Here is a 26,154-nt window from a genome sequence, read left to right as displayed (position 1 = left end):
GGGCCGCCTGGCTCGTTGAGAACTAATTTTCCAGAATTTTACGTAATTATGACATAACATTGAAGGTTGTGCAATGTAACAGGAATATTTAGACTTATGGATGCCACCCGTTAGATAAAATATGGAATGGTTCCGTATTTCACTGAAAAAATAAACTTTTATTTTCTAAATGATTTGACCATATTCGGATTTGACCATATTAATGACCTAAGGCTCGTATTTCTGTGTGTTATTATGTTATATTTAAGTCTATGATTTGATATTTGATAAAGCAGTCTGACTGAGCTGTGGTAGGCAGCAGCAGGCTCGTAAGCATTCATTCAAACAGCACTTTTGTGCGTTTGCCAGCAGCTCTTCACAATGCTTCAAGCATTGCGCTGTTTATGACTTCAAGCCTATCAACTCCCGAGATTAGGCTGGTGTAACCGATGTAAAATGGCTAGTTAGCGGGATGCGCGCTAATAGCATTTCAAATGTCACTCGTTCTGAGACTTGGAGTAGTTGTTCCCCTTGCTCTACAAGGGCCACGGCTTTTGTGGAGCGATGGGTAACGATGCTTCGAGGGTGGCTGCTGTCGATGTGTTCCTGGTTCGAGCCCAGGTAGGGGCGAGGAGAGGGACGGAAGCTATATTGTTATACTGGCAATACTAAAGTGCCTATAAGAACATCCAATAGTCAAAGGTATATGAAATACAAATGGTATAGAGAGAAATAGTCCTATAAATACTATAATAACCTCATATACTTCTTACCTCAGAATATTGAAGACTGATGTTAAAAGGAACCACCAGCTTTCATATGTTCTGAGCAAGGAACTTAAACATATTGCACTTTTACTTACTTCTCCAACACTTTGTTTTTGCATTATTTAAACCAAATTGAACATGTTTCATTATTTATTTGAGGCTAAATTGATTTGATTGATGTATTATATTAAGTTAAAATAAAAGTGTTCATTCAGTATTGTTGTAATTGTCATTATTACAAATAAATAAATAAATACAAAATTGGCCGATTAATCGGTATCAACTTTTTTGGTCCTACAATAATTGGTATCGGTATCGGCGTTGAAAAATCATAATCGATCGACCTCTAGTACACAGCCGTGATAAAAACACGTGAATTCCATCTGCAAATAGTGGGTTCAGCATTTTAGCATCAGAAACTCCAGGTCGGGTGAACAGGAGCTCGCAATGTTTTCAACTTCGGTACACCAGGAATTGTTTATGAGGAAACATACACCCCCCCCCCGACTCTTATCAGAAATTCGAGTGTATTGTCCCTAAGTCATGTCTTAGTAAAATCAAAGACGCAGCATTCCCTGATGTCCCTCTGCGATTGATGCCATGCTCTGAGATCACCAAGTTTATTTTCCAGTGATTTGACATTAGCCATCAGGATACTAGGAAGAAGAGGCCACGTAGCCTGTCTTTTCAGCCTAGCTTGGAGTCCCTTTTCCTTCCTCTTCTTTGTCATCGCCAGCATTCTCTTAGGTCATCTCGGCCAGAAGCAACAGGTAGGCCAGCTATGCGGGAAACAAAGGAGGTGTCATGACTGGCCTGTGAGGATCATGTTACAGTGGATTCAAGTTCTGCAGATATATCTCTCCCTCCCGCAGAGGGGGACAGGTATGGAGGCGGGGGATTTTAATGATCTCACGCCCATTGTAAATTATAGGGCAACAGCCCAAATCCATTCTGTTCTCTAATGTGAGAGTCTGGAATGTCTGTGCGCCTTAGGAAGAGTTTACAGCCGAAAAAACTACAGAACATCAAATGAATGGACTTTGGGACAATATATTTCATCAGCCAAAGTGGTGGTAACAATGATGGATATGATATGAAAATTAAAGGATGTTTTATGATATTATTAAAAGTTAAATTAGGATGTTGTCACGAAAACATTGTATCTTGAAGAGTTTTCATAATGTTCAGTTGAAGTCGGAAGTTTACATACACCTTAGCCAAATACATTTAAAACTCAGTTTTTCACAATTCCTGACATTTAATCCTAGTAAACATTCCCTGTCTTAGGTCAGTTAGGATCACCACTTTATTTTAAGAATGTGAAATGTCAGAATAATAGTAGAGAGAATAATTTATTTCAGCTTTTATTTCTTTCATCACATTCCCAGTGGGTCAGAAGTTTACATACACTCAATTAGTATTTGGTAGCATTGCCTTTAAATTGTTGAACTTTTTCAGTTCTGCCCACAAATTTTCTATAGGTTTGAGGTCAGGGCTTTGCGATGGCCACTCCAATACCTTGACTTTTTTGTCCTTAAGCCGTTTTGCCACAACTTTGGAAGTATTATTGCGGTCATTGTCCATTTGAAAGACCCATTTGTGACCAAGCTTTAATTTCCTGACTGATGTCTTGAGTTGTTGCTTCAATATATCCACACCATTTTCCTGTGTACATTCCTCCCTCATGATGCCATCTATTTTGTGAAGCACACCAGGCCCTCCTGCAGCAAAGCACCCCCACAACATGATGCTGCCAACCCAGTGCTTCACGGTTGGGAGGGTGTTCTTCGGCTTGCAAGCATCACTCTTTTTCCTCCAAACATAACGGTGGTCATTATGGCCAAACAGTTCTATTTTTGTTTCATCAGACCAGAGGACATTTCTCCAAAAAGTACGATCTTTGTCCCCATGTGCAGATAGATGCAAACCGTAGTCTGTCTTTTTTTATGGCAGTTTTGGAGCAGTGGCTTCTTCCTTGCTGAGTGGCCTTTCAGGTTATGTCGATATAGGACTCTTTTTACTGTGGATATAGATACTTTTGTACCTGTTTCCTCCAGCATCTTCACAAGGTCCTTTGCTGTTGTTCTGAGATTGATATGCACTTTTCGCACCAAAGTACATCCATCTCTAGGAGACAGAATGCGTCTCCTTCCTGAGTGGTATGACGGCTGCGTGGTCCCATAGTGTTTATACTTGCATACTATTGTTTGTACAGATAAACGTGGTACCTTCAGGCATTTGGAAATTGCTCCCAAGGATGAACCAGACTTGTGGAGGTCTACAATTATTTTTCTGAGGTCTTGGCTGATTTATTTTGATTTTCCCATGATGTCAAGCAAAGAGCCACTGAGTTTGAAGGTAGGCCTTGAAATGCATCCACAGGTACACCTCCAATTGACTCAAATTATGTCAATTAGCATATCAGAAGCTTCTAAAGCCATGACATAATTTTCCTAGCTGTTTAAAGGCACAGTCATCCTAGTGTATGTAAACTTGTATGTAAACATCTGTCCCACTGGAATTGTGATAGAGTGAATGTAAGTGAAATAATCTGTCTGTAAATAATTGTCATGCACAAAGTAGATGTCCTAACCGACTTGCCAAAACTATAGTTTGTTAGCATGACAGTGGTTGAAAAACAAGTTTTTTTTTTACTTGTCTCATTGCTAACACTCCCGTACGGGCTCGGGAGAAATGAAAGCTGAATGCGTCCTCCGATACACAACCCAACCAGCCGTACTGCTTCTTAACACAGCGCGCATCCAACCCGGAAGCCAGCCGCACCAATGTGTCGTAGGCTACACTGTGCACCTGGCAACCTTGGCTAGCGCGCACTGCGCCCGGCCCGCCACAGGAGTCGCTGGTGCGCGATGAGACAAGGAGATCCCTACCGACCAATCCCTCCCTAACCCGGACGACGCTAGGCCAATTGTGCATCGCCCCACGGACCTCCCGGTTGCGGCCAGTTACGACAGAGCCTGGGAGCAAACCCAGGGACTCTGATGGCACAGCTGGCGCTGCAGTACAGCGCCCTTAACCACTGCGCCACCCGGGAGGCTGAAAAACAAGTTTTAATGACTCCAACCTAAGTGTATTTAAACTTCGACTTCAACTGTATATGTGATTTACATACTTTATGTTCATATGTATCCATATGAAAGAGAATGTTTTGGTGATGATAAGACTGTGATGTTAGTTGTCTAAAGGAGATCATAGTAAATCTTAATACCTTGCCTTGTAACTAGCTACGCCCAAGGGAACCCTGACAGCGTGTCATAAAGACGGAAAGCCGTGTTCCTCAGCTGTTGGATCACCCATCCTACAGTCAGCAAGATGGAATTGCTGAGGACCGCCTCTGAATGAGCCCATCAGTACAGGAGATAACCATGCTAATGATGGTGAGTCTGAAGTACAGATGGAAGCTGAAGATATAGAATGTGGAATGACAGTCATGTGACCCTGACTCTCAGCTGAAGTCAGAAGATCCCAAAATTGAAGTCAGAAGATCCCAAAGAGACAGGAGACTTCCTGAGCGATTGGAGTATGATGAAATTGGGAAACCCCTGACAGTTATGTGACCCTGTCTCTTTGGGATCTTCTGACTTCAATTCTGGGATCTTCTGACTTCAGCTGAGAGTCAGGGTACTGTCACGTTCTGACCTTAGTTCCTTTGTTTTGTCTTTGTTTTAGTATGGTCAGGGCGTGAGTTGGGGTTGGCAGTCTATTTGCTTTTTTCTATAACTTGGGATTTCTGTGTTTGGCCTGGTATGGTTCTCAATCAGAGGCAGCTGTCAATCGTTGTCACTGATTGAGAACCATACTTAGGTAGCCTGGTTTCACCTTTGAGGTGTGGGTGATTATTTTCTGTTATGTGTATGTCACCTTTCAGAACTGTTTCGTTTCTCCTTTGTTATTTTGTTCAGTGTTGTCGGTTAAATAAATAAATAAATGAACACTTACCACGCTGCTCATTGGTCCGATCTCTCCTACTCCTCCTCAGAGGAGGAAGACGAGTGTTACACCTGCTTATTTAAGATGGTGAGGAAAGCAGTTTTCAAGAGCAACCAGGCATCCTCTACTGACGGGATGAGGTCAATATCCTTCCAGGATACCCGGGCCAGGTCAACTAGAAAGGCCTGCTCGCTGAAGTGTTTTAAGGACCATTTGACAGTGATGAGGGGTGGTCGTTTGACTGCGGATCCATTACGGACGCAGGTAATGAGGCAGTGATCGCTGAGTGATCGCTGAGATCCTGGTTGAAGACAGCAGAGGTTTGTTTAGAGGGCAAGTTGGTCAGTATGATATCTAAGAGGGTGCCCATGGTTACGGATTTAGGGTTTTACCTGTTAGGTTCCTTGATAATTTGTGTGAGATTGAGGGCATCTAGCTTAGATTGTAGGACGGCCGGGGTGTTAAGCATATCCCAGTTTAGGTCACCTAACAGTACGAACTCTGAAGATAAATAGGGGGCAATCAATCCACATATGGTGTCCAGAGCACAGCTCGGGGCTGAGGGGGGTCTATAACAAGCGGCAACAGTGAGAGACTTGTTTCTGGAAAGGTGAATTTTTAGAAGTAAAAGCTTGAATTGTTTGAGCACAGACCTGGATAGTATGACAGAATGCTGCAGGCTATCTCCGCAGTAGATTGCAACTCGGACACCTTTGGCAGTTCTATCTTGTCGGAAAATATAGTTGGGGATGGAAATTTCAGGATTTTTGGCCTTCCTAAGCCAGGATTCAGACACAGCTAGGACATCCTGGTTGGCAGAGTGTGCTAATGCAGTGAATAAAAGAAACTTAGGGAGGAGGCTTCTAATGTTAACATGCATGAAACCAAGGTTTTTATGGTTAAAGAAGTCAACAAATGAGAGCACCTGGGGAATGGGAGTGGCGCTGGGGGTTGCAAGTCCTGGGCTAACCTCTACATCACCAGAGGAACAGAGGAGGAGTAGGATTAGGGTATGGCTAAAGGCTATAAGAACTGGTCGTCTAGTGTGTTCGGAACAGAGAGTAAAAGGAGCAGATTTCTGGGCATGGAAGAATAGATTCAAGGCATAATGTACAGACAAGGGTATGGTAGGATGTGAGTACAGTGGAGGTAAACCTAGGCATTGAGTGACGATGAGAGAGGTTTTGACTCTCGAGGCACCAGTAAAGCCAGGTGTGGAGGTTGGAACAAAAGGGCTATCTAAGGCATATTGGGCAGGACTGGGGGCTCGACAGTGAAATAAGACAATCACTAACCAAACAATAGCAATAGACAAGGCATATTGACATTAGGGAGAGGCATGTGTAGCCGAGTGATCATAGGGTCCAATGAGTAGAAATAGATGAGTCAGGGAGCCGATTCAGTAGTCGCTACCACGCTAGGCGAGCTGGAGACACGGCGATTCAGACAGCTAGCTGGCCAGGGCTAGCAGAGGGGCCTCCGGCGTCGTCGCAATGGAAGAGCCTGTTGAAACCACCTCGGACGATTACGTCGGCAGACCAGTCATGATGGATCGGCGGGGCTCCGTGTCTGCAGTAAAGGGTCCAGGCCAATTGGCAAAAGAGGTATTGTAGCCCAAGAATTAGCTGGTGGGAGATTGGCCTAGCTTGAGGCTAGCTCAAGGCTAACTGGTGCTTGCTTCGGGACAAGGATGTTAGCCAGGAGTAGCCGCTCGGATTGCAGCTAGCTCGCTGCGATGATCCGGTATAAAGGTTCAGAGGTTGCGGTAGGAATCCGGAGATGTGGTATCATAACTGCCATTCATTCACAACAATAAAGTTTTGTCCAAAACAGTAAAATAAATTATAATCAACTGTGTACCAAATAAAAATAAAATGTGAGCGCAATCACTTATTATCATTGTCTCTCTTTAGAGTTGAGGCAACGATTATGATTGTAGAAACTGTATACTGATGATGACCCTCTGTAAATGGCAAAGTAGCTTGTAGAAGATGGCAGGTGGCGTTGGTGCTGTCAAATCAAACGGGTGGTATGAAACCCAGTCTGCACAGAACTTACAGAATAATCAATTATTCAGTCTCTTACTTTTATCAACAACAAAGTTTCAGTAACTGTTCTGTAATAATAACTATTTTTACATGTAGAGGTCTTAAAAGGATTTACCGATCATGTTGCAAAAACCCACGTTCTTCTCCACTGCGGCAAGGCAACTACACTCGAGTGCCATTACTGTTCAATCATTTTCATACAAAGAAGTGCACATGTAGCGATAGCAAACGCACATTGCAAAACGTTCTAAAATCTAAATGACCATCACTCTCAAAAGCATAATCAATCAATCAAATTGATTTATAAAGCCCTTTTTTTTTTACATCAGCCGATGTCACAAAGTGCTATACAGAAACACAGTCAAAAAACCCAAACAGCAAGCAATGCAGATGTAGAAGCACACATACATGCTTATGTCAATATTCGGACTGATTTAAGATTGTAAACATCATGTGCACTTTAGTTATTCATCAAGACAGGCATAGAATTCAGCTAGCATAAAGCTATATCACCAGGATTCTCTTTTCATTAACATCAAAGGAAAAAACATCCAAATTCCCCTCTGGTTCAGCAAACTCTGATTATCTAAGCACTAAATATTCAGTATTACTCAACTTTTCTTTCCAGTAAGTTCTCTAAGTTATCAAATTCAATATTTCTAGGTTTCTTTCTGTTTCACAGTTCGTGGGCGCTCTTGCCAAAAGGCAACAGGGAAAAGAGCAAAAAAAAAGACATTCAGACTGTAGGGGTCACCAACAAACTCCCAACCCATAGGATTAGTGTAAAGAAGTTAGGAACTGTCTTGTTTTGTGAAAACATTAGGAAATGTCTAAAATAGCATGGGATACACTTACTTCACCCATATTATATTTTATTTTGCTGCAAAAAAGTAGTGTGTAGTTCCAGTAGTTAGCTACACCGCTACAAGGCAAAAAAAAAGTAATGAGCTACTGAAAACAAATATAGTTCAATTACTAGTCGAACTACATGTATAGTTCACTACTCCCCAACACTGACAAGAACAATCTGTTTCTTATTGTGTATGTGCACTGTGCAGTGTCCATCTAACCTTGTTGTTCAAAATGGTTGTTGTTAGATAGTACTCTATATCTGTATTAGTAAAGGAATACGTTTCCATGAGACAAGCATGTCATTTGAACAATGTTTACACTTGAATATTGAATGTTTTTATGTGTTCCTACAGCGACATTGTAAAGGACAAGGAATACCAGTACAGAGTTCAGGTGGAAGCAGACGGTCTCCTCAGTGAGCTCTCCCCACCTCTCCTCTACACCCATGGAGCTGCCTACTGCGGAGATGGACTACTCCAGGGGTCAGTCAGTTTACACAGTCTTCACATCACAGATATGTCAGCTTTTCTCTCATCCAATGTAGACAACACCAACAGTAGAATGACAATGTACCTAATGTATTCATCAATTCATACGATTAATTGATACATGGTAAACAAGTCAACCACTTTGTACAGACAGTTTCAAATACACAGGACATGATGTAATATAAAATCCCTTAGAAGATCATGAGCACTAACCTCAAACTTGAGATAGGGATAGACAGGTTAATTAAATTAGCAAGTGTGCACGTCAAGTGGTACCTTAATTGGGGAGGATGGGCTCATTGTAATTGCTGGAACGGAATCAATGGAATGGTATCAAACACAGGTTTCCATGAGTTTGATACCTTTGCATTCACTTCATCCCAGCCATTATTATGAGCCATCCTCCTCTCACCAGCCTCTTGTGATACTCACATAGGTCATACCTGTACATATTGGTCTCATACATATTGGTCTCTCTAGGTGGAGAATTTAGTGAAATCAAACGATGTTTGTGTGTTGTAATGAAAGTGTATGGCCTATAGAGACAACTGATCCTTGCTGTCTCTCTCTCTGTAGGACAGAAGACTGTGATGATGGCAATCTGTTGGATGGTGATGGCTGCTCTAAGAAGTGCCACATGGAGTCAGGCTTCAATTGCAATGGTGAGTGAAGAACAGACAAGACTGCTCTCCTAATCCTTGTCTCAGTCTACAATCTGTGGACTGACCACAACAGAAGCCCAACTAGACCAAAACGGTAATTGCAAGCAGAAGTTTAAATTCGAATTCGGTCAAAATGCCTTTATAAAGTTGAACACTAGTGTAAGCCAAGACAGGTCACAACTTAACACTTAAGTAAAGAGTCATATCTCATCACACACATTAGCTCCATGCACTGATTTCATATCACAAAACTAATTTGTAGTCAGTCTGTGCTTAACCATCCCAATTTACCCAAACTACATATTATGCATATAATAATCGAATAGAATTCGAAATGAATCCATATGAACTCAAAGACTCCAACAACAGAGATGTGAATTATGAAGTGTATTTTTATTTCCTGAGGTAAGTTTACTACTGAGGCTAGCTTATTTTGATTTCCACAACAACACTGTCAAGCTGACACACTGCCTTTTCTCTGGTTTTCATTCAGAGACTTGGCAAGGTTAAAGTAGACATTGCACACACAGTAACAACAGCTAATGTCAACCTCACATTTGTGGTGTTCTTGTGTCGCCTATAAATGCATCTACCATGCTGGGGAATGCTTTTGTCCTCTTCCTTTATGATCATGCTCTTAGTTAAAGCAATGTGTTTTCTTATTATAAAATGTGTCATTTGGCTCACAATATAGATCATAAGGAAGTAGGCCTAATGGTTACTGAGTAACTCAAATATGTTCATATGTTCTATTCTCACATACTGTATATGTGTATGTCCCAAATGGCACCTTATTCCGTTACAGTGCACTACTTTTGACTAGAGCCTCATGAGTATTACTTCATTAATCTCATTTTGGGAAATTGTTTTATAACCTCAAGCATCATCAATGATTTACAAGGACAAGACAAGAATTAATGACATACACATAATATGCATATTAAGTAGTTAAGTAAGTAGTACATTATAAAGGGAATAGGGTGCCATTTGGCACAGAATTTTGATTACTCAGCTAGGACGTCAACAGATCCTCAACTTCGTCAAGATTGAAAAAAGAAAGCAGCTCCATGAAGGTTCAGAGATGCCGTGACTGGGAGTGTTACATTTTCTTAGGGAACAAACACGACCAGAAGGAAAAAAAACTTTGGCAAAAACAGATTAGAAATTGCAACACTTATAAAACAGAATCATTTCACCATTCAAGATAGCGTCTCACTCTCACTCAGTCATGCACAAATTTGCTTCCATGTTTGGGTATTCTGATGCTTGACAACTCCTACAACACCAGAATGGATCATTAAGTCAATGTATCTGTAGCATGAACATCAACTCGTATTATCCTGAGAGTGATATTGCTATGACAAACAACTGAAGTAAAAACACATACTGTATATTATGGTCAGCGCACAATTGGCCAAACAACCTGCTATGATGTGGTTTGATTTCAAATTGTCTAGACTTTACTTTTGAGACATAGTTCCTTGGATTAATTATGCCAATTCAATACCTTGTCAGTGACTGAACTCTCTCTTACCCATGCAGCTGTCTGTAACTAACAGACAGGGCCAAGTCCAGCCTCTGATGTTATGCACATCAAGCCCACTCATTATGAATATTTTGTGTATTACATGATGTTTTGCTTTTTTATTCTCTCTGTTTGAACCTTTGTCAGACATCTTTATTATTAAAGCACAGATTTCCAGTTAGGTAATGTTTTATTACGACACCATCTACTTATTGTTATAAAATGCAATCCCCCCCACCAGATTGCATTAGTTCCAAATGGCACCCTATTCCTTATATAGTGCGCTACTTTGGACTTGAGCCCTATGGGCCCTTGTCAAAAGTAGTGCCCTGTAAATGTGTCGTTTGGGACACAGCCCTGTTCACCACATACCTTTCCCTCCATTGGTTCCCCTAGATGAACCCAGCCTGTGCTACGTGTTTGAGGGTGATGGTGTGTGTGAGGTGTTTGAGAGGGGTTCCAGCGTACAGGACTGTGGTTACTTCACACCTCATGGGTACAGTGACCAGTGGGCTTCAACCGCAGCAGCTTCCTATCAGGATCAAAGCAGCTGCCCTGCCCTGGCAGCCACCGGAGAGCCCTCACTTAGCAAGGTAGCAGTGCTTTACCTCTGCTCTGTCCTTCACCTCCTGGATACTGTTATTTTTCTGTAAATGTGACTATATTGAGTGTTGTTATGGAGGTTTTAAATAATTACTGCATGATCCCCCTTTTATTAAAGCTATGCAAGCCCCAGTACCTGGAGATGAATGAGAAGCCGTCACTTGACATATGGTTTCCATGCACGGCCCAGTCATACACTCAGACCCACTATGGCGAGGAAGACACAGTATGGCTGAAGGTACTCCAGTCCACTAGTTCTCCACAGAGGATGCATGTGGCACCCTATTCCATTTCCAGTGCACTACTTTTGACCATAGCCCAAACACTATTTGACCCTGTCCAAGGTAATATTCCAACAGTCCTTTGTTATGTTCCAGGGCACATCCTTGCACTTTCTCCCAATTTGTCATGCCATGTTTGTCACAGTTTCTGTTGTTTCTGTTGTCATATTTTCCCCGGTATCATTACCATGCAATCTAATTACCATTGAAGTGGGGAACATTCAGGAACTGATTATTATTAAGTTGAACTCAGTGGGTTGTCGTCATAAAACCTCTAATTGTTGTCCCAGGTGGGATTTGCGCAACCTGGAGTCGCCACGTCTGTCATCATCTATCTGGCCTCAGACGGAGCCTGGCCTGGAGAGCAGTGCAGGAAATCAGTCTTCATCCAACTGTGTGATACTGGTGGCAGAAACCACTCCTTGGGTATGAACTTGAACTAACGACCCTGTTCGTCTTGACAGACAAAAGAGCTGACTGACTGTTTGAATAAACATTTTTCAAGCCAAGATGTCTTCACACATATGTAGCGATAGGGTTATGACTAACAAGTTATTATGGCTGGTTACAATGATGGCCATGTGATATTTAAAGTGTAGTGAGTAAGCATTCATGTCTTATTCCTGTCTGGGGCTCCATCTCTCTTCGCAATTCCTCGCCTCCTTCTCAACTGTAGTTGAGGATGAGGTCCCTCCCCTTGGACTTTCTTGTTCAATATATTTTGAGAATATGGAGGAATTGAGGAAAGATTCTTTGAAAAAGGGCCTGTGTCTGTCCTTAGGTTCCTTTGAGCTGTCGTGCCAGCAGAATCCCTTGGTGGTGAACGTGACACACAACCTGAGTCAACCCTTCTTCCTGACTACCGCTGTCATCCTCAACTTCTCCTCACCCTTCGTTGCCGTGACAGGAGTCGCTCTGCGCACATCATGTCACTTCAGCGCCTTTGCCCTCACTAGGTGCGCTGAGGGTGGGGTCTCCGAGGACTTCCACATGCACACACACGTGCACATATGTACATGTACAGACACACAACCAGTCATTCAGGCATACACACAGACATACACAACCATTAACATAGCAGTGCGCACACACACACACACACACACACACACACACACACACACACACACACACACACACACACACAGAGTGTGATATGTGTTACCATATCTGTTGAAGATTGAAATAATCAACCAAATTCTAAGAACATTGCTAAACTCATACCCTTCTCTCTGTAATTCTCCTCTCCCTCTGTGTGTGTGTGATTATGGTGGCCTAGCTGTTCACGACGGCCCTGCCAGACGGACACATGCAGTCCTCCTCAGCTGGAGCATGCCTCTCTCACCTGCAGCACCGGGATAGAGACGACTGAGTCCTCTCACTGCACTGTCCACTGTCATCAAGGTTTTACCCTCACTGTGCTCAGTGGCAAGGGCCATCCACCCTTTCAGGTAAGGACAACACTAGGATTAGACTAGGGTTTTACCCCATAAGGTAAGCACAACACAACACAACTCTAGGATTAGACCAGGGTTTTACACCATCAGGTAAGCACAACACCAGGATTAGACTAGGGTTTTACCCCATCAGGTAAGCACAACACCAGGATTAGACTAGGGTCTTACCCCATCAGGTAAGCACAACACTAGGATTAGACTAGGGTCTTACCCCATCAGGTAAGCACAAAACTAGGATTAGACTAGGGTCTTACCCCATCAGGTAAGCACAACACTAGGATTAGACTAGGGTCTTACCCCATCAGGTAAGGACAACACTAGGATTAGACTAGGGTCTTACCCCATCAGGTACGCACAACACTAGGATTAGACTAGGTTCTTACACCATCAGGTAAGCACACCACTAGGATTAGACTCGGGTCTTACCCCATCAGGTAAGCACAACACTAGGTTGACAACCCTAGAAGCTCTCTCTATTTAAGCAATTCAGAGCATTATAGAAATCATATATAAATTATACACTGCTCAAAAAAATAAAGGGAACGCTTAAACAACACAATGTACCTCCAAGTCAATCACACTTCTGTGAAATCAAACTGTCCACTTAGGAAGCAACACTGATAGACAATAAATGTCACATGCTGTTGTGCAAATGGAATAGACAGGTGGAAATTATAGGCAATTAGCAAGACACCCCCAATAAAGGAGTGGTTCTGCAGGTGGGGACCACAGACCACTTCTCAGTTCCTATGCTTCCTGGCTGATGTTTTGGTCACTTTTGAATGCTGGCGGTGCTTTCACTCTAGTGGTAGCATGAGGCAGAGTCTACAACCCACACAAGTGGCTCAGGTAGTGCAGCTCACTCAGGATGGCACATCAATGCGAGCTGTGGCAAGAAGGTTTTCTGTGTCTGTCAGTGTAGTGTCCAGAGCATGGATGCGCTACCAGGAGACAGGCCAGTACATCAGGAGACGTGGAGGAGGCCGTAGAAGGGCAACAACCCAGCAGCAGGACCGCTACCTCCGCCTTTGTGCAAGATGGAGCACTGCCAGAGCCCTGCAAAATGACCTCCAGCAGGCCACAAATGTGCATGTGTCTGCTCAAATGGTCAGAAACAGACTCCATGAGGGTGGTATGAGGGCCCGACGTCCACAGGTGGGGGTTGTGCTTACAGCCCAACACCGTGCAGGACGTTTGGCATTTGCCAGAGAACACCAAGATTGGCAAATTCGCCACTGGCGCCCTGTGCTCTTCACAGATGAAAGCAGGTTCACACTGAGCACATGTGACAGACGTGACAGAGTCTGGAGACGCCGTGGAGAACGTTCTGCTGCCTGCAACATCCTCCAGCATGACCGGTTTGGCGGTGGGTCAGTCATGGTATGGGGTGGCATTTCTTTGGGGGGCCACACAGCCCTCCATGTGCTCGCCAGAGGTAGCCTGACTGCCATTAGGTACCGAGATGAGATCCTCAGACCCCTTGTGAGACCATATGCTGGTGCGGTTGGCCCTGGGTTCCTCCTAATGCAAGACAATGCTAGACCTCATGTGGCTGGAGTGTGTCAGCAGCTCCTGCCCGTTCCCCAGACCTGAATCCAATTGAGCACATCTGGGACATCATGTTTCACTCCATCCACCAACGCCACGTTGCACCACAGACTGTCCAGGAGTTGGCGGATTCTTTAGTCCAGGTCTGGGAGGAGATCCCTCAGGAGACCATCCGCCACCTCATCAGGAGCATGACCAGGCGTTGTAGGGAGGTCATTCAAGCACATGGAGGCTACACACACTACTGAGCCTCATTTTGACTTGTTTTAAGGACATTACATCAAAGTTGGATCAGCCTGTAGTGTTGTTTTCCACTTTAATTTTGAGTGACTCCAAATCCAGACCTCCATGGGTTGATAAATTTGATTTCCATTGATAATTTTTGTGTAATTTTGTTTTCAGCACATTCAACTATGTAAAGAAAAAAGTATTTAATAAGAATATTTCATTCATTCAGATCTAGGATGTGTTATTTTAGTGTTCCCTTTATTTTTTTGAGCAGTGTATATTATATGCCCCTTCCACTTTATCCCCCTACACATCAACATTGAATTTGTGAGCATTGTGAAAGTAACATGAAATAGTAATAGCCTACTATGACTGTCGAAATATAGGAATTACTACAAGTAGCAGCAGTAGTAGATATTTATATTACTGTAGTAGTATGCCATAGCACATCAAGACTGTAATATTTATTTATTAATCTCCAATTGAAAGCGAGAAACGGAGCTTCAGTGTGTACATGGAGCATGGGACCGTGTTGTGAGCTGTCAGCCAATCGACTGTGGCCCCCCTGACCAGTCTCACGTCTACTTTGCTGCCTTCAGCTGCCCCTGGGGCACAACATTTGGCAAGCAGTGCTCTTTCACCTGCAACCCCCCCGCCATACTCCAGGGTATGTATGATTAACAGTATGATTAACAGTACAGTTGTAATTATACAAATTGACATACAGTGTGTTGTATTCATAACATTTTATAGGTTTACATGATTATAGGTCCATTTATCATTTTAATAAAGTGGGAATTTGATATTCATTCAGTCTTTTACACAAAATGATTGGCCCAATCTAACATTTTCTCAGAGTGGAAAATAAATTAGCTTGACCATGAGGCTGTTATTGCTGTTTTCTAGTTCACCTGAGGAGTCTCAGTCTATTACCTCATGTTGGTTGGGTGCACAGAGGGGCTTGGAGTCTAGCCTGGCGTGGCATCATGGCGTTAGAGTGCGTCTGTGTTGCTCTGCTTTAACCTATTAGCGGTTGTTGTAAGGCGAGGCTGCTCTGCTGGCCCTGGGAATGAGACTGAACTGAACAGCTTGGCAGTTGATCTTGGTCGACTTCCAGTGCAGAGATGCCTTTAGGCTCTGTGTAAATAGGAAAGTAGCAGGTGACAGGTGAAGAGAGGAAATAAGGCAAACAAGAGAGGGCTTCTAACTCTGGAGTTGCCAGCAGGGCCAAGTGGGGCTCACGCTGGTAAGAACATGCTGGCTTAGAGCCCGCCTGCCATTTCATTTACTGTACCTCAGGGCCCCTGGCTTCTATCTTCTACTACAGGGTTTTACCCCTGGCTTCTATCTTCTACTACAGGGTTTTACCCCAGGCTTCTATCTTCTACTACAGGGTTTTACCCCAGGCTTCAATCTTCTACTACAGGGTTTTACCCCAGGCTTCTATCTTCTACTACAGGGTTTTACCCCAGGCTTCTATCTTCTACTACAGGGTTTTACCCCAGGCTTCTATCTTCTACTACAGGGTTTTACCCCTGGCTTCTATCTTCTACCACAGGGTTTTACCCCTGGCTTCTGTCTTCTATCACAGGGTTTTACTCTGAAATCACTCACTCACATGATCGCTACCCAAAGTTATTATTGACAACTTAACGTTTCCTCTTTCGGAAAGAAATGGGGTAAATAGATAGATGGGTCGTTCCACGAAATGAGTGCCTTTGATATTTTAAGTAGAGATTGTGCACAAATATATTAAAGCCTGTTATATTAATTAAATTAAGTGGCCTTTAATATAAACCACATGGACAATTCAATACATCTGTGCAGTCTCTGTGACTTCTAGGAAGATTTTAACCCACTTAACCCACAAAGTCATTTCCAAAGATGATTATTTATTTCATGACATTAGTGATTCATTTTAAAGTAAAAAAAACAACCTCTCCCTCATTTTAATGTCAACCCTGTTACGTGAGCTGAACTCTCATTTTAAGACGGTGAAACTTTTCCCGTTAAACTCTGAGACCCTCTGGTGGCATTTTCTAAGCGACACTTAACCCTTGTGTTGTCTTAAAGGTCAAAGATGACCCGCCAGAATGCTTAACAGCAGAGAAAACCCACTAAATTATTTTTTCAACTTGAAATTTGATTACTTTTTCTGGTGATCCCAATATTAGAAAAAGTGAAGCATCGCCTTTGTTCATATTTCCATGAAAGCTGTACACCACCAGGGTACAAAGATTGTCTGAGGGTCAACCCAGCAGTTATAAAATAATTTACACACTACAAAAACAACCATGACAAATTGAGATTATGTGTGCTACTGATTGAACTCAGCCAGCAACTCTTGAAGAGGAAGATCACCATGGTTGGCACCTGCACTCCTCGCAACAAGGGGAAGAGAGGCCTTCTCATCAAAGTTTGCCTTCACCCCCTACCACCACTGTAGTTTCTTACCTCCCAAAGAGGATCAAGAATGATGTCCTCCTGAGCACACTGCACAAAACGGCTGAGATCAGTGATCGTGAGGACAGGAAGCCAGCCATCATCCTGGACTACAACCACAACAAAGGAGGTGTGGACAACCTGGACAAGATGATTGGAACTTACAGCTACAGGAGGATGACTGCCCGCTGGCCACTGGTCGTCTTCCATAACATCATTGATGTGTATATACATATGAGATGAGTATGTAAACAAAGTGGCATAGTTTAAAGTGGCTAGTGATATATGTATTACATAAAGATGCAGTAGATTATATAGAGTACAGTATATACGTAGACATATGACATGAATAATGTAGGGTATGTAAACATTGTATTAAGTAGCATTGTTTAAAGTGGCTAGTGATATATTTTACATCAATTCCCATTATTAAAGTGGCTGGAGTTGAGTCAGTGTGTTGGCAGCAGCCACTCGATGTTAGGGGTGGCTGTTTAACATTCTGATGGCCTTGAGATAGAAGCTGGTTTTCAGTCTCTGGGTCCCAGCTTTGATGCACCTGTACTGACCTCGCCTTCTGGATGATAGCGGGGTGAACAGGCAGTGGCTTGGGTGGTTGTTGTCCTTGATGATCTTTATGGCCTTCCTGTGACATCGGGTGGTATAGGTGTCCGGGAAGGCAGGTAGTTTGCCCCCGGTGATGCGTTGTGCAGACCTCACTATCCTCTGGAGAGCCTTACGGTTGTGGGTGGAGCAGTTGCCATACCAGGCGGTGATACAGCCCGACAGGATGCTCTCGATTGTGCATCTGTAGAAGTTTGTGAGTGCTTTTGGTGACAAGCCGAATTTCTTCAGCCTCCTGAGGTTGAAGAGGCGCTGCTGCGCCTTCTTCACAACGCTGTCTGTGTGGGTGGACCAATTGAGTTTGTCTGTGATGTGTACGCCGAGGAACTTAAAACTTACTACCCTCTCCACTACTGTTCCATCGATGTGGATCGGGGGGTGTTCCCTCTGCTGTTTCCTGAAGTCCACAATCATCTCCTTAGTTTTGTTGACGTTGAGTGTGAGGTTATTTTCCTTACACCACACTCCGAGGGCCCTCACCTCCTCCCTGTAGGCCGTCTCGTCGTTGTTGGTAATCAAGCCTACCACTGTCGTGTCGTCCGCAAACTTGATGATTGAGTTGGAGGCGTGCGTGGCCACGCAGTCGTGGGTGAACATGGAGTACAGGAGAGGGCTCAGAACGCACCCTTGTGGGGCCCCAGTGTTGAGGATCAGCGGGGTGAGGATGTTGTTACCTACCCTCACCACCTGGGGGCGGCCCCTCAGGAAGTCCAGTACCCAGTTGCACAGGGCGGGGTCGAGACCCAGGGTCTCGAGCTTGATGACGAGTTTGGAGGGTACTATGGTGTTAAATGCTGAGCTGTAGTCAATGAACAGCATTCTCACATAGGTATTCCTCTTGTCCAGATGGGTTAGGGCAGTGTGCAGTGTGGTTGAGATTGCATCGTCTGTGGACCTATTTGGGCGGTAAGCAAATTGGAGTGGGTCTAGGGTGCCAGGTAGGGTGGAGGTGATATGGTCCTTGACTAGTCTCTCAAAGCACTTCATGATGACGGAGGTGAGTGCTACGGGGCGGTAGTCGTTTAGCTCAGTTACCTTAGCTTTCTTGGGAACAGGAACAAAGGTGGCCCTCTTGAAGCATGTGGGAACAGCAGACTGGGATAGGGATTGATTGAATATGTCTGTATACACACCAGCCAGCTGGTCTGCGCATGCTCTGAGGGCGCAGCTTCGGATGCCGTCTGGGCCTGCAGCCTTGCGATGGTTAACACGTTTAAATGTTTTACTCACCTCGGCTGCAGTGAAGGAGAGTCTGCATGTTTTGGTTGCGGGCCGTGTCAGTGGCACTGTATTGTCCTCAAAGCGGGCAAAAAAGTTATTTAGTCTGCCTGGGAGCAAGGCATCCTGGCCGTGACTGGGCTGGTTTTCTTTTTGTAATCCGTGATTGACTGTAGACCCTGCCACATACCTCTTGTGTCTGAGCCGTTGAATTGCGATTCTACTTTGTCTCTATATTGACGCTTAGCTTATTTGATTGCCTTGCGGAGGGAATAGCTGCACTGTTTGTATTCGGTCATGTTTCCGGTCACCTTGCCCTGATTAAAAGCAGTGGTTCGCGCTTTCAGTTTCACACGAATGCTGCCATCAATCCACGGTTTCTGGTTTGGGAATGTTTTAATCGTTGCTATTGCCCCAAAAAAATTGTTTACGCCTATGCAGTACCTTTAGCAATAATAATAAACCTCTACGTTAGTAAAGAAAACACTCATGACAGATGTGTTGTAATAAAAACGAGTGGTGTCCACTGATTAAACGCAGAGAGAAAACCCAGATATTCACAAAGTTTGTGATGAATGACAGGTTGTTTCTTCATGCAAAATATGTTTGGGGTTTGAAATTCAATTAAGCTGCTTTATTTTAGGGGTTTAGCGAAGGTGGGTCTTTTTTTACCCTTAGGACAAGGGGAGTATACAGAATGAGACTACGCAAGGGATAAATTGAAAACTACCTTCATTAGATACATTTTGATTTCAAAACTATAAGTCCTACAAACACGTGCATAGTACTGTTAGAAAGGTAAGAACCATGGAATTCTGATACAGTTGTACATCAACAACGTGACTATTACAGAGCCAGAGCCAGAGCCAGATTGATTCTAAAATTTGTGGGGGGGGGGGGGGGGGTTGGTTCACAAACTGTCTCCATGTTAGGGAATAGCTGGGTTTGAAAGTCGGTTTGAATTAAAGTATGTCACCAATTACCATTCTAAAAGTATTTTATCAATTTTTTTACAATGTATTTTTTTCTTCATATCTTTTTCCTAATGGTGGCACTCTAATGGTGGCACTCTAAACATGCACAAATTCCCATAGGAACACAGCCATTTTAAAAGTGCAGCACTATGCCATGCCTTCATTTTTTGTCTTACATAAATTATATAGAGTTGAAGTCGGAAGTTTACCTACACTTTGGTTGGCGTCATTCAATCTCGTTTTTCAACCACTCCACACATTTCTTGTTAACAAACTATAGTTCTGGCAAGTCGGTTAGGACATCAACTTTGTGCATGACACAAGTACTTTTTCCAACAATTGTTTACAGACAGATAATTTCACTTATAATTCACTGTATCACAATTCCATTGGGTCAGAGGTTTACATACACTAAGTTGATTGTGCCTTTAAACAGCTTGGAAAATTCCAGAAAATGATGCCATGGCTTTAGAAGCTTCTGATAGGCTAATTGACTTAATTTGAGTCAAAACTTCAAACTCAGTGCCTCTTTGCTTGACATCATGGGAAAATGAAAAGAAATCAGCCAAGACCTCAGAATTTCTTTTGTAGACCTCCACAAGTCTGGTTCATCCTTGGGAGCAATTTCCAAACGCCTGAAGGCACCACGTTCATCTGTACAAACAATAGTACGCAAGTATAAACACCATGGGACTATGCAGCCATCATACCGCTCAGGAAGGAAACATGTTCCGTCTCCTAGAGACAACGTACTTTAAACGAGTCCTATATCGACATAACCTGAAAGGCCGCTCAGCAAGGAAGAGGCCACTGCTCCAAAACTGCCATAAAAAAGCCAGACTACAGTTTGCAACTGCACATGGGAACAAAGATCATACTTTTTGGGGAAATGTCCTCTGGTCTGATGAAACAAAAATATAACTGTTTGGCCATAATGACCATCGTTATGTTTGGAGGAAAAAGAGTGAGTGTCACGATCGTCGTATTGAGGAGACCAAAGCGCAGCGTGATGTCAATACATCTTTTTAATGATAGATGAAAACAAACACAAAGTACACTAAAAAAAATATCAAAATGAACATGACCGCTATAAATACTGAGTGCAAACATGCAACATCACATAGACAATAACCCACGAAATACCCAAAGACGATGGCTGCCTAAATATGGTTCCCAATCAGAGACAACGATAAACAGCTGCCTCTAATTGAGAACCAATCTAGGCAACCATAGACATACATAAACACCTAGATGGTAAACAACCCCATAAACCTACAAAAATCCTAGACAATACAAAAACACATACATAACCCTCGTCACACCCTGACCTAACCAAAATATACAAAGAAAACAAAGAATACTCAGGTCAGGGTGTGACAGTGAGGCTTGCAAGCCGAAGAACGTCATCCCAACTGTGAAGCACGGGGGTGGCAGCGTCATGTTGTGGGGGTGCTTTGCTGCAGGAGGAACTAGTGCACTTCACAAAATAGATGGCATCATGAGGTAGGAAAATTATGTGGATATATTGAAGCAACATCTCAAGACATCAGTCAGGATGTTAAAGCTTGGTCGCAAATGGACAATGACCCCAAGAATACTTCCAAAGTTGTGGCAAAATGGCTTAAGGACAACAAAGTCATGGTATTGGAGTGGCCATCACAAAGCCCTGACCTCAATCCCATTTTGTGGGCAGATCTGAAAAAGTGTATGCGAGCAAGGAGGCCTACAAACCTGACTCAGTTACACCAGCTCTGTCAGGAGGAATGGGCCACAATTCTCCCAACTTATTGTGGGAAGCTTGTGGAAGGCTACCCGAAACGTTTGACACAAGCTAAAAAATGTAAAGGAAATGCCACCAAATACTAATTGAGTGTATGTAAACTTCTGACGCACTGGGAATATGATAAAATAAGTTAAAGCTGAAATAAATCATTCTCTCTACTATTATTCTGACATTTCACATTCTTAAAATTAAGTGGTGATCCTAACTGACCTAAGACAGGGAATTTTTACTAGGATTAAATGTCTGGAATTGTGAAAAACTGAGTTCAAACTTATTTGGCTAAGGTGTATGTAATCTTCTGACTTCAACTGTACACTACATATGAAGTCGTAAACTTTTTACTGACGTAATCAGATCTCAAGTCTGATTCCCAGTTCATCCATTATAAGATCACATGACGGGACTTGGCCACTTGAAACAAGATGCGTCTGGTTTGATCTGGTTTGGGTAGTACCATCACCAGGCGATACATTAATTAATAGACCAATAAGAAAGATTGTTCCAAACCTTTCTGCATTAACAGCTAGTTTTTCGTTTTCCCCTCCCCACTCAGACCACACCCACACAATCCTTGCTTGAGAAATTGATCTTTACCAAGAGCCTATCAGCATTGGACCTTTAACAATTTAAACGTGCAATAAATTGCCCTTCCCTGTTGCACACCAACAAGCCTCCATTTCCCTAGCTGACGAAACTCCACTCCAAGGAAGTTTCTGATGAACTCGAGAGACCAGCCTTTGTGGAATTCAGCTCGGACTACATCGATTCGCCCAAGGTCAATACTTAAAAAATGTTTCATTATGAAACACTAACCTTGTACCTATGTTTGTCCTCTGTAGTTGCTTACCTTTGTTTGCTGAAATTCATACTTTTTCAATAAACGTTAATCAAATACAGTTGTTAATCAAATACAACTTTATTTGGCACATAATAGCCACTTACTATAGTACACTTGTTTTTACTTAACTTCTATAGGTTGGAGAATGTGTTTTTTATTAAGTTGAACATGTGCTCTTTACGACAGAATTTAAAACATTTGGTGAAATGTTTTTTTTGCCAAGTTACACTACCCAAATGCACCTAATTGGTGGAACGACCCAGATGGCAACTCCCAACAGATGTTAACCGCAACCTATCTTGTTATTGACAGCAGTTTGTTAGGCTGCTTTAAGTTGGCTACATAGACTACTGCTGGATCACTGGCTGTGGTCAGTCAATGAGCTCTTCTGAATTGTTTGATAGGTTACCGATATTGACCCAACATGCATGTTGATCCCAGTTCCTATGTACCCAGTGCCATGCATTACTCAATACTCAGCGATTCCTCCTTATACAGCTGTATTGGATTTTTTTTAATGATTGCAACACTAGAGCAAAGCTTAAAGACCTCATAAAACACTTTAAACCATGTAAAATATTCATTACATTTTATAGACCAATAAAATGAACACAACTTTTAGAGTATTGATTACATATACATACCAACATAACCTTGCGTGAGGCCTTAGATAATTTAGCTCTAGGCACCGGCAGGTATGGACACATACAATACAATTGATCATAATAAATCACTAACAGTCCACAAACTTACCTTATGTCTTAGCATTCAAATGAACGGACTGATTCCAGATGTCAGATTCATTAAGAGTGTTAATAACTAACTTATTAACAAACTACTGATCATTGGATTATTTTTCTGTGTGAGGTTTGAATAGATTTTGTGCCTTTTATTTGTTTTGCAGGAGACAGTGATAGGTTGGTGTGTTTAGATGATGGTCTATGGTCCTTCCCTGAAGCCTACTGTAAGATAGAGTGCCCAGAGCCTCCAACAGTACCCAATGCCAAGCTCCTAGTGCCCCAGTGTGAAGGTACAGGGCATGATGTGGGTACCGTATGCCGTTACAAATGTAACCCAGGTTGCTATGTTACTGGCAGCCTAAAAACAAAGTCCAGAAAGTGAGTAATGTGTTATGTATCACTTCTTTTGCTCTGCTCCATAAACGTGTTATAGAACAGTGTTAGAAGCTGCTATTTTATGTAACAGGAAACAATGAATGCATCACATATTTCTCCCACGGATCCTGAGTTTAAATAGCACAATTCGTACATTTAAATGTACCTTTAAATCCATAAACCCTGCATACCTGTGTATGGTTTTAAAGTATAGGGACATACATCTCCAGAAAGATCCATACCAATGTCTACTTTTCTCATTATTGTTTTCCAGTTTTATTCATTGGGTAACTTAGCCTGATTATCAATGTGATTCACGTGTTTCTAATGAGTTGGTTACCCATTAGTAAGCCGATGTTGCGGGTTTCTTTCCTCTCTTTGTTGGAGTCAGCATTATCCCTTACTATTGGGCATATCGGCCCGTCAAAGACATTGTTCTTGAATCTATCTAAACTTTCTAAGACTGCTCAGCATGTTGTACTGGACCAACTGCAGGTACAAACTGATATCAGAACAGGGCATTTGCACCTTTTTTATTTTTGTTCATTTTTATTTAATCTTTATTTAATATCTGGACTTCTTTATGAGATTCTCAACTCACTTTTAAGATATGTGAATGTCTTAAGGACTTCTAATGAGTTACAATATGTGAAGAACCAAAAGCACTATTAAATCGGTTGAAAAGATCTTGTTTATTATGAACTTTGACATGTTTTAAATGTATTTACTCAAATACATTGTTAACACCACAATTTTATTGAAAATGGTAACCGGTACAATAACGTGTTATTACTGAGGCTTGTGAATCCTGTATCCCTCTCTTTTTCACTCCTGGTTTTAGTCCATGTACTGACTTATTCCCTCAGGTTTAGCCAGAGATTACATAAAACGTGTAGGTGTTTGTTAGTGCGTCACCGTATGTCAGTACTGTGTATGTGAAGGCCGATGGCGTAGGCCGGTATTCCTACTGACAGTATGTGTGTGCTTGTGTGTGTGTTTGTGCGTCCCCAGAAGGTTTCTGAAGGTGGAGTGTGTAGAGGGGGGCCAGTGGGAGGAGGGGGGCTGTGAACCCATTCCCTGTCCATCTCTACCTGCTGTCTATGAGGGCATGTTCACCTGCACCAATGGCAGGCACTACAACAGCCTCTGTACCCTCCAGTGTCCTCATGCCTCGGAAAACGTAATGCTTTAGCTCTCTTTATACAAAATAAAAGATGCAATATAGGTCCACTGTCTGAGCTGTCATTCCATTAATAAAGTGCCATATCTTATTCATTCTGTTTTTATCTCTCCTGACAGCACACAATTCGCTGCACTAAAGATGGAGAGTGGACAGAGAAGTTCACAATGTGTACAAGGTTGAATGAAGCCTGCCCACCTCCCCCTGATGTCAATCGGATTCAGTATGCCTGTGACGAGGGCTTCAGTGTTGGTAAGTCTCCTTCTGAACTCCTCCAGCTTGAGGAAACTCCGTATTACACTTACTTTAGCGTTGTAATGTACTGCAATGTACTGTAGTAATCAACAGACTGTCAGTATTATTTCAAAGAAATTATGCACTGCATCGTTCTGATAATTACATATATTTATTGATTCTACATAGAATGCATTTTAGTTGGTATTTCTTTAGTCTGAAAGTTTCTACAGTGTAAAGTCAGATAATTTGAAACATCTCATGATTATGTAATACTGTACCGTGGTAATATATACAAAGTACCAGACAAATATTTTTCTTTATCTGTACTATTTTCTACATTGTAGAATAATAGTGAATACATCCAAACTATGAAACAACAGATATGGAATCATGTAACAAACAAAAAAGTGTTAAACAAATAAAAATAGATTTTAGATTCTACAAAGTAGCCACCCTTTCTTTGCCTTGATGACCGCTTTGCACACTCTTGGCATTCTCTCAAACAGCTTCATGAGGTAGTCACCGGGAATGCTTTTCCAACAGCCTTGAAGGAGTTCCCACATATGCTGAGCACTTGTTGGCTGTTATTACTTCACTACACGTTCCAAATCATCCCAAATCTCAATTGGGCTGAGGTCGGGTGATTGTGGAGGCCAGGTGATCTAATGCAGCACTCCATCACTCTCCTTCTTGGTCAAATAGCCCTTATACAGTCTGGAGGTGTGTTATGGGTCGTTATCCTGTTGAAAAAGTAATGATAGTCCCACTAAGCGCAAACAAGATGGGATGGCGTATAGCTGCAGAATGCTGTGGTAGCCATGCTGGTTAAGTGTGCCTTGAATTCTAAATAAACGACAGGCAGTGTCACCAGCAAAGCACCCCCACACCATCACACCTCCTCCTCCATGCATTACGGTGGGAACAACACATTCGGAGATCATCCGTTCACCTACTCTGCGTCTCACAAAGACACGGTGGTTGGAACCAAAAACCTAAAATTTGGACTCATCAGACCAAAGGACAGATTTCCACCGTCTAATGTCCATTGCTCGTGTTTCTTGGCCCAAGCAAATATTTTCTTCTTATTGGTGTCCTTTAGTAGTGGTTTCTTTGTAGCAATTCAACAAATTAAGGCCTGATTCACGCAGTCTCCTCTGAACAGTTTATGTTGAGATGTGTCTGTTACTTGAACTCTGTGAAGACTTTATTTGGGCTACAATATGAGGTGCAGTTAACTCTAATGAACTTATCCTCTGATGGACTGCTGCTGTTTCTCTTTGCTTGTTTGAACTTATTTTGACATAATATGGACATGGTCTTTTACCAACTGGTCTATCTTCTGTATACTAACCCTACG

At 42.6% G+C, this 26,154-nt stretch overlaps 1 protein-coding gene across 1 annotated transcript in view; it reads left to right on the top strand.

The window, feature by feature from the left end:
* The window catches only part of LOC110530309 (pappalysin-2), an 84,536-nt gene that overhangs the window by 42,831 nt on the left and 15,551 nt on the right, over positions 1-26,154 (top strand). The window contains exons 9-19 of the mRNA XM_036985949.1: positions 7,951-8,079; positions 8,662-8,747; positions 10,669-10,865; positions 10,994-11,113; positions 11,447-11,582; positions 11,938-12,112; positions 12,436-12,607; positions 14,879-15,056; positions 23,170-23,383; positions 24,392-24,560; positions 24,680-24,812. Of these exons, the coding sequence (XP_036841844.1) occupies positions 7,951-8,079; positions 8,662-8,747; positions 10,669-10,865; positions 10,994-11,113; positions 11,447-11,582; positions 11,938-12,112; positions 12,436-12,607; positions 14,879-15,056; positions 23,170-23,383; positions 24,392-24,560; positions 24,680-24,812 (1,709 nt within the window). The remainder of the gene's footprint in view (positions 1-7,950; positions 8,080-8,661; positions 8,748-10,668; positions 10,866-10,993; positions 11,114-11,446; positions 11,583-11,937; positions 12,113-12,435; positions 12,608-14,878; positions 15,057-23,169; positions 23,384-24,391; positions 24,561-24,679; positions 24,813-26,154) is intronic.

Source organism: Oncorhynchus mykiss, chromosome 8 (genome assembly GCF_013265735.2).
Source record: "Oncorhynchus mykiss isolate Arlee chromosome 8, USDA_OmykA_1.1, whole genome shotgun sequence".
NCBI classification, from domain to species: Eukaryota; Metazoa; Chordata; class Actinopteri; order Salmoniformes; family Salmonidae; genus Oncorhynchus; species Oncorhynchus mykiss.
This window is presented reverse-complemented; position numbering and strand designations above follow the sequence as displayed.